Source organism: Haliaeetus leucocephalus, unplaced genomic scaffold (assembly GCF_000737465.1).
Source record: "Haliaeetus leucocephalus isolate CR32 unplaced genomic scaffold, Haliaeetus_leucocephalus-4.0 Scaffold657, whole genome shotgun sequence".
In the NCBI taxonomy this organism is placed as follows: domain Eukaryota; kingdom Metazoa; phylum Chordata; class Aves; order Accipitriformes; family Accipitridae; genus Haliaeetus; species Haliaeetus leucocephalus.
Genome location: NW_010973093.1, coordinates 4,897,272 through 4,906,809, shown reverse-complemented (window position 1 = coordinate 4,906,809; position 9,538 = coordinate 4,897,272). Strand labels below are relative to the sequence as shown.

General features: G+C 45.2%; 1 protein-coding gene across 1 annotated transcript in view; it reads right to left on the bottom strand.

Moving 5' to 3' along the window:
• Positions 1-7,474: 7,474 nt before the first annotated feature.
• The window catches only part of MFSD6L (major facilitator superfamily domain containing 6-like), a 2,694-nt gene continuing 630 nt past the window's right edge, over positions 7,475-9,538 (bottom strand). The window contains exons 3-4 of the mRNA XM_010579496.1: positions 9,473-9,491; positions 7,475-9,433 (exon numbers count right to left, since the gene is read on the bottom strand). Of these exons, the coding sequence (XP_010577798.1) occupies positions 7,475-9,433; positions 9,473-9,491 (1,978 nt within the window). The remainder of the gene's footprint in view (positions 9,434-9,472; positions 9,492-9,538) is intronic.

Sequence of the window (9,538 nt, the reverse complement as noted above, 5' to 3'; positions counted from 1 at the left end):
CCGGTTATTTCCCCAGGGTTCCGGCACCGGCGGCACGGCCCCCCTTTAACCCACCCGGAGCGGGTGCTCCGCAGCCCCGCAAGTCTCCCGAAAACCGCAGCAATAAAAGCATAAAAAAATAAAAGTAGCCCCATCTGGCACGGCAGCTGGAAAAGGCTTCGTGGTGGGTCTGCCCGGGGTGGGGGGGGGGGCACGCGTTGCTCCTGTCGCTAAAGAGGACCAGGCTTTGCAGAGCCTGTGTGGGACACGGGGGGCTGTGGGGTGAGGCACGGCATGAAACAGGTCCCCACCCGAAGACCCTGCGAGGAGGGAGGTAAGGAGGGACAGCTGCGCTTCCCAGTAGAAGTAACTTTTCCCTACGGAAAAATACAACAGCAAGTGTTTAGAAAACGTTCAAAGTTGTGCGTTGGCCTAAAATTCAAAGGTTGGTCCGTAGCGTGTTGGCAGCACCCACAGCAACGGGGATCCCAGTGACGAGCGCTGCCCCTCTCCTCCCTCCGGCCAGGCTCTCCAGTGGGACACAGCAAGGACCAGTCCCACCATCTTGAAGGCTTGTGCCAGCAAACTGGTACGGGGAAGGTGAAGACAGGGTGTGGGTTGTAAACTCTCCCTCTCGCAGGGTTTTACACTTCTCACTCACTCATACCAGAAGCACTTACTCCACCGAGGATTCACAACCTGTGGTCCTCCATGGAGGCACACACCTCAGCACCACCTTCCCCAAAACACATGGAGGGAACACATGTCCTCTGCAAGGACGTGTTTCTCTGCTAGGATGTGCCTGCAGGTGACACTGATGTCCCTACACTGGCTTGGTGCAAGAGCACAGGCCCAAGTTGAGGGTGAGGCTGGGCTCGGGGACATGCCACCTTCGCGAGGGGGCTCAGGGACACCTTCCAGCACATTTTGGGAAGCGACACGCAAGTCACTGGGCTGGAGAGCAGCAGGGGCGATGGCAGCGGAGAGGTGAGGGCCAGGTCTGAGAGAGCAGCTGCAGGGTTCTGGTCTCTCATCCTGCCACCCAGCTGTCCTCCCGTCTGGCTGACACTGCTAGAAGTCGACAGTCAATGCAATAAAATAAGCTATCAGTGAGCAAAACAGAGGCATGGCAATATAAGGGGTGGGTCCAGAGGATCACCTCCTGCAGAGAAATACCAGACTGTGGTATCTGCTACCAGTACCTTGCAGCGTCCTCATCTCTAGCAGCTCCCCTCCCTACGGAAACAGGCTGCCGAGCTAATCCGTATGAAACATCCTTATGGGAATTGACACAAATCTGAGCAGAATCTTTGAATTCCCATCTTCAAAAACCAGAGAGGAGCTGCTGACTTTTGACGTGGTGCAGTGTTTTAAACCAGAACATGTGCAAGGGAGATGGTGCTTCATTCATTGAGGATAACTGTGACATATAAACAAAATGAGGAGACAAAAATTAAGAGTCTGTGCACAGAAAAAGGAAAAAAAAAATAGAAAAGGACACGGGAGCTGCTGCTCCAGGTTTGAAATGCAGCAGCAGTGTCCAAGAGCCGGGGAACTGTGAGCGGCCGCAACAGCACCTCACTTCGGCAATCCTCTGAAAACAGACAGGAGCAACGCAAAGCCACAAGGCCACCGAAGTGTGCTGAAACCCACCCCACAGCTGAAACAGTGTTTCTTGAAAAATATAAAGTTTCACTATTTGAATGAATTGTTCAGGAATGCCCTGAGTTTTGTAAGGCAGCTGCACTGTAATTTTAACTCCCAGGCTCTCAGTTAGACAGGCAAAGCCCAGCTGAGGGATACAGCCACTTCAGGATTTTGTGGTTGATTTGTTTTAATGTGAAAGGTAAGAATAGCCACCAACTGGCTGTTCCTCAGCTCATTAAATGATGAGCATCCACCATCACTATAATTATGAACTGATTATGGTCTGAAGTGACTCACCTTGTTTTGATTGCTCCACAATGCAGAGAAAATGAACGTTTAAATACTTTAATCAGTCCTTCAGTCAAATACTCTATAGCCTTACTTTCGCCATGAGTAGCCAGATCTGATGTGGGCTGCAACTTGAATTCAACTCACTTTATTCTTAATAAATGCATGGGATTAAATCAAACAGTCCAGAGTCATACACAGTTATGATCCAATTAACACACGCTATTTGGTCTGCCATATTGAATGTAATCATTATGTGCAAATCCATTCTGCAGAGGTAAATGCAAACCAAGTGCACCACACGGTACAGAAACAGTTGGTGTGCCCCATGCAAACTGCCTGACAGGCGTACGCTGTGGTTCCTCCTTCACCCAGGTATGCTCTATGTCCTTGAATCCATGGCTGAGAAGTTTTAATGGGTCTTGAGGTGACTTTTACATTGGTCTACATGAGAGAAGTCACTAACAGCAACACTTTCAGGGCACTAGCAGAATATTTCTTAAAAGCGCTAGTATTTCCCTGTATACAGTCACTTTGTAGAAATCAAGCACCTACACAACATTAAGTACACATACATTATAAGCTTATAAACAGAACATCATCTAGTACCAAGCAACAGTACTACTTGAAAGGTGCTGACAAATACAAAGAGAATTAAAATGCAGCTTGGAGAACACCAGTAAGGACACGGTCATTTGAAGCTCTTTAAGGAAACAACCTGTGTAGGGAACAGCAAACAACAGACACCACTAAGGCACATTCAACAAATTCTGAGTCTTCAAAAACACTTCCAAGGTGATGCTCACGGTTGGCTTCACTGCCAACTCAATTAGGCACATCTTGATGACAGAAGGAAGCTGAGTATTTTAATTTGTCACTTGTTGAGAAAGGACTGTAGTCCCAAGGACCCGAATGCTTATTCCTGTGGAGGGATGTACATGTCAGAATAACTGGTTTGGAGTTATTTAATATATTTATTTTCCTTAGGATTTGTCAAAAAATCCAGTTCGTGTTTCTCAATTCATGCTTTGAATATTAAAGTTATTTCAGCATGTGATTGTGTTTCCTGACTCAAAATTCCTTTTACTAACAATAAAAACCCGTGTTAACACAAGCCTACTATTTTCAGTGTTGTAACTACCTCCATAGTTCTGACCTTTCAACCTGATTAGAGGTAGAAAAGTTCTCAAAGTTTCAAAAATGAAGTCATGTTACCAACATCTTCCCTGTCTGCTCTACCGGTGAGGTCGTGATAAGATATCTATGCTTTCTGTTCCTTGATTTCTTCAGGCAAGATTTCTAAATATTAAAGGTGACACAAAGGTTAATTTTAAAGTTGTCTCATACCTCTACACTTGGGTTCACAGTTTTATGGTCTCAACATACCCAATTTAAAGTAAAAAATTGCCCTTGGCCAGAAAAGTCATTTATATTACAGCAAAACCAGGCCCCAGAGAGAAACCACACAGAAAAAAATTTATCTGTTCCCTGAGAAATGTACAATCTAAATTAGCAGATATTCCTTTGCATTGGCTCCCTCTTGATAAATACATTGATACAGATGCCAAGCTGAGAGTGTCAAGATATTTCAAGATAGGCTCTTTTTTCCCCCCCTGCATTAGTACTGCTTAGTGCTCATGCCAGTAATGGTCAGGAGCGGCCTAATACTTGTAAGTAGTCTATATGGGACCCATATTATAAAGGCACAGAATCTTGGTACCATGCTGTAATCATAATTCACCTAAGAGTTCAAATCAGAGTGGGAATGTCTTGTCTGTACTTTAAAGATCAACAAAATGAGAAACACTTTTACTAGCAGCACCGAAGACAGCACGGATCGTGCCTTAGAGGCATTACACCCTGTCACGGAAGAAAGGACAGTTCAAAAGCTCTTGCTTTTAAGATTCAGAACATGCAGAATAACTCCACAGCTCTCAAAAACATCACTCTCCCCTTCTAATCAAACTATAGCTAAATGGACTTACCTTAAATGGACCATATCTACGATTTTGGGAAACGACTCATTACCAAAATACAAAAGCCTCCCTGTGAATTCATCTGGGCAGATTTCACTACAGTCCACAAAAACATGCTGTGGTTGTTTGCTGAACATCTACGATTTTGGGAAACGACTCATTACAAAAATACAAAAGCCTCCCTGTGAATTCATCTGGGCAGATTTCACTACAGTCCACAAAAACATGCTGTGGTTGTTTGCTGAATTACAGAAATCTTTGGATTGTTTTGGAGAACACTGGAAAGGACCTTACCATGCTGATCATATCCACAAGAAAAATTAACATTTAGAGATCAGTGCCCACTGAGTTTTACCCAATTTCACACTCTCAGAGTGCCACACTATTCAAGTCAATCACAGATGTGAGGTGCACAGAGAAAGGAGCTGAAGGAAACATTTGCAATATCGCATCATAAAATAACTGCCAGAAGGAAAGAATGTGCAATTTTAGTTCCCTTATAACTTGGGAACAAATTTTTAAAAAGCAGGATAAGGTGTCTGATGCAATGAGTTACTCAGATTCCAGTTCAGCTGCATCAGCTGTATACCGAAACTACCTGCAGGGTCTGTAAGTTGTTTCATGATAAGCAAAGAGGCCTTTGTCATTTGTCGGCAAATGATGTCTTATCTGATAGAACTGATTTACTTAGATCCTTTGAAACCTCCCACAAAGTACACATATATTGAGCTACATGAAATTTAAAATCTAAGAGCTACAAAGACTGTCATTGTGCAGAACTTGTTCCTCAACGCTAATTGTGGTTTGCCTCCTGAGCTCAATTAAACCTAACTGTATTCAGAGAAGAAGGACACAGGTCAACTTAGACCCTGGACTGACACCAAGGGACAAAAAAAAAAAAAAAAAAGTATTTCTACATACAAGCCTCTGAAATTTGCTTGAAGTTCACCATGAAGTAGGCAAACAGTAAAATCTTATGTGATTTTATAATCACTTTTATCCTTAGAATTGCTGTCTAAGAGTAAAAACTTAAACAGAAGTTTCTACATCCATTTTTTAGCAAATAGTTGCTAAGTAATGCAAAAATAACTGCTGATGTGGCTGGAAATACATCAAGATAATCTATCTTCCCCAAAGGCAGTTTGGTTCTTCTTGGTTACATCTTATTCCCAACAGCATTAAATGCCTTAGCACGTTCTTACTTCTGCAAGAACAATAAAGCCATGCTCACAGCAAAGAAGTCTCACACAGAACAATTTAAGTCCACCTCCTCCCTTACCCTTTTGGCTTGCAGGGTCTGTGACCATCAGAGAGGAAGAAATCGAGTCACCTATGTTATAGAGCTCACACACAGAAACCGTATAAACCTCAGTGGAAAATGATTTAACCAAATTCGTCCAATTTCTTCAGTGAATGAGCCCTCTGCCACCCTGACTTCCATAGTGGTTTATAATTCAGAACATATTTCACACTGTATAAACACAATTCTTCCCTGAATCAGCACCAAATGTGTTTATTGGATTAATAACTTTTAAAAAAAATTCTTATTATGCAAGATTATGATACTGAAGTTAAACTTTGGGCCACACCTGAAATCCAAGTTCATCGCGGCAGTGGCTGAGCACATCTAAACATTCATGGCCAAAATGACCGTGGAGGTAAGAGCCCGGGGGAGTCACACCATGTCTCTGCCAGGCAGCCGTTATCGCCTCTCTGCCACGGTCACAGGATGGATTGCACAAGCACTTTTCAAGGTTTCTCGTTGCAAAACTGGAATTACAGCAGCTGGTTTTGTGCTGAAGCAGATAAAACCAGCACATATCACCCATTTCATTGGCTTCAAATGAGGGCAGTGACTTCCAGCTGAAGAAGCAACTGCATTTTAAACCATTCCAGCTATTTCTGCAGCATTCATCTCACAGAATCACACATTACTCGACGATGCGTTGCTTGCAGTTATGTTACTCAAGACTTAAGTCAGATACTCTATTAACAAGTAATTAGTGTTCCTGAGGTATTATATGATAATAAAGCTGGGATAAATTCTTGACACTAAAATTGTTCTCAAGTTTGAATTCCTGGGAGAAGGTAACATCTTAATAAAAAGTTCCAGCTATTCTTGGCACAAGGCCAATTCTATCTATAGAGTCATTCTAGTAGAGTATTCTGTATGGCATATGGGATTTGTGCCAGGAAAACAGAGCTAATTGCCCTGAAAGCATGTGATGTACAGATAATCTGGAATCCATGCATACAGAAAAAGAGATCATCTTCAATGGCATTGCTTTCCTTGTCTCCAACCACTTTCTACTGAGTCCAGAACGCAGCGGGATGACAGACTGCAATGCCATTTGCATATTACAAATTAAATATGCATTTAAATAAATATTTTGCTTTTTGCAGCTGCCTGTCTTATGGCTTGTAGAACACTAGGAAGTTGTTATTAAAATCTATCCCTCTGCAAAAGAATGATGTAGTACCTTAACCAAGGAAGTACCTAATGAACTGACAGCAGCTTTTGATGGTAGCTGAAAGGACTGTAAGGCTCAAAGCTTCTCTGCCAGCCCCGTTTAAGGTCTGATACAGGTCTTTTAATGAGATCAGACCACCAACTTTTCATTTGTAAGCAAATCTTACCTATTGAAGAGGTGTTGAAATCTCTGTGCTTTTGAGGTTAAGGCAAGGCATATAAGGCAGCTTGAGGATCCTTCTGGACTTAGCAGGCCCTGTTCAAGACACAGATTTAGTTGTAAATAGGAAACGTGAGTAGAGAGCTGCCTGTGGGCCAAACTGGCCCAGGGAGGATCACCAGCTTTGACCAGATCAACTCAGCCAATGCCAAGTTCCTTCTGAATGAATATTGCCCTACGTTAACTGCCAGCCCACAGAAGTTACTCAAATCAGGAGGGCAGACTGCTTCCTGGTCACCCTGAATGCTGGGTGCTACCTTAGGTAAACAGGCTGCTCTGCTGGACTTGGACAGCCAGTAGGCACTGACTGTGAGCAGACATGGTAGGTTTTTTCCAATAGATGCTGATGCAGTGGCATACTTAAATCCCAAAACATGAGAAGACAGACAGTCTGTAGTGAAACCTGATTTTACAAATCAAAGCAGAACAAATGAACCATTTTTTTATTCTCATCCCTTATTCAGCAAAAGGAGTTCACAGACATAGCACCTTGAAAAAGGTTAGTGTGCTGTTAGCATTAGAATATTTTTCATTCAATTGTGTCGAAGTACAGGTCGCAACTTTTGCTCACCGTTTCCACAGCATCAGCTCTGGGGAGCAAGAACTCAATTCAAGTTTGCTTTTTGACTAAAACCTTATCTACATTCATTTCAGCAAATGTATACCTGAAATACCTTGTTATGATTTTGGAAGCAAAATCATTAAGTTAAAAAGGAAAAATTACTACAAGAACACTATAAATTAAGAAAATAAAAAGATTTCTAAATTTTTTAAAATAAAAATCTGTCCTGTCAGATATATAGTGTATATATTTAGCACTTTAGAATTAATGGTCATTTCTGGGCATCATCATCATACCACATTACCACTCCAACCCCAACATTCAAGTAAAGATTAGTTGATCCCATGCTGTTGTGACCAATTCCTATTAAAGCTTTCATCCTTCATAGCTTTTACCAGCCAGTCCCTTTCATTCTCGTCCGAGTCACTCATATCACTGGAATCGGCAGCCAGGAGACGAGAATAATTAATTTTTTTCTGCTGCGGCAATTTAGATTGGACAATTAAGAACAAGAAGAGCCACAGCACCAGGCACACGCAGCACGCCCTGTACAGAACTGCCAGGCCAAAGTGCTTCACAACAAATCCTCCTGCAAAACTGCCCAAGCTTGCTCCTCCACCGTAGCAGAGGCCCTGGAGAACAGCATGCAGGGACCTCTCCATGCCCGGAGTGGCTATGTCATCCACCATCATGTTCACCACCCACCACAAAGCACCACTACTGAAGGCAGATAAAATCTGGATAAGGAGAACTGACCATGCAGTCCACAAGAAGGAATAGCACAGAAGCTGTACTGCCAGGAGGCTTAGGCTGACTGCAACAATTTTGCTGCTCGAGAAAGTCCTCAGCAACTTCCCTTTGAAGAAATAAAGCAAAATTTCAGCAAGTAGCCCGACAGCCACAGAGAGCCCCATGTACAGCTCAGTGCTGCCTTGGTCCTGCATCTGCCAGAAAAGAAAGTTGTGCACTGCAGACCCAGCCATGCCAGTGAAGAAGACAGTGATGGTGTACAGGATTGCTCGGCCGTCGCTCCACAGTAGGGCCAGGGCTTTGGTGGTTTTGTTAACACGGTCAGTTTTCTTGGGAATGTGGATGGGAAAGAAGACACTGACAAGCAATGACAGCGTTATCAGGAGAGCATAGCCATAAAAATGGACAGCAAGGCGGGTGACTGTACTGCTGAGGAAGCAATTCAGTTGATCCACGAATACGGCAATGCTGCAGGCACCTACAGATGCACCCAGGTAATTCCAAATCCACAGCTTGCCATACCTATCAGTTGCATCAACGAAGTCGAGAAATTCATAGAGACTCTCATCCACTGTCCATTCCAGAGAAGTAGCCAACAGCTCCCAAAGCACGACAGCACCCAGTACCATAAAAAAAATCTGATGCTCTCTGTCCTGAAAGATGTTTTGCACTGCCTTGAAACTGAAATCTTGAGTGTCTTTCCGGTGGTCTGAAACGTTTCCAGACACGTAAGCATCTCCAACAGTAGGAAGAGTTGTTTTAAACAAAGAGAGCTCATTACTTTCAATAGCGTAAGGGCTTTCTTCAGCATTATCAGCAGGATCTACTGCAGCAGGACCCAGACTGCTCATTTCCTTCTCGAGTCCATGTAAGGGAGGTCCGTAGGAAGACAGCATTTCTGGCTCTCGTGTCTCCCAGTTAACTGCTTTCACAGAAGTTGTCCAGATGGAGGGACCAACCAAGTAGCCATTCGTCTTTGCATCACCTTCACCAACCCCTCTGCCTTTTTTCTCAAGCCTATCTGTCAGGCCAAATAATCCCTGGAAGGCCGAACTGGTTAGCGTTGGCTTTCTGCTCGCCATCAAAACGTCAGCGGTTGTTTTCGTCGTTTCTTTTGACACAGCTTTTGCATTCGTAATAGCACTCGTGCTTAGAACAACGTAGCTGCTCGTGCCCGGACCGGCTGCCGTGGTGGCAGCCCCTCGGTCATCCGGCTGCTGGCTGGCGTTACAGTACTTGTACCCCGCGTCCCCGCCGGCGGGCGGGATGAGGGTGAGCAGCAGGCTGGCCCCCGCCGAGCCCAGCAAGGAGCCGGCAACCAAAAGCCGCCGCTTCCTGCGGCCCTTGGGGCAGCGGGAGCAGAGGGGAGCCCAGAGAGCTGCCGCCAGGTGCTTGGCTCCGGCCACGACGCCCACCAGCGGGGCCGGCAGCCCCAGGTGCCGGAGGTACAGCGTGAGGAACGGGGCCGCGCAGGCCTTGCCCGCGCCCTGCAGGAGACGGAAGAGGCCGGAGAGGGCCAGGGCCCGGCCGACGTCCCACTGCTCGCTCATGGCGCCGCCGCATGCTCCTCCCGCGGGCACCGGCGAGGCGGCCACGCACCTGCGGGGACCCGGGGGACCACCCCCGCGCCCCCGACCACCTCCGGG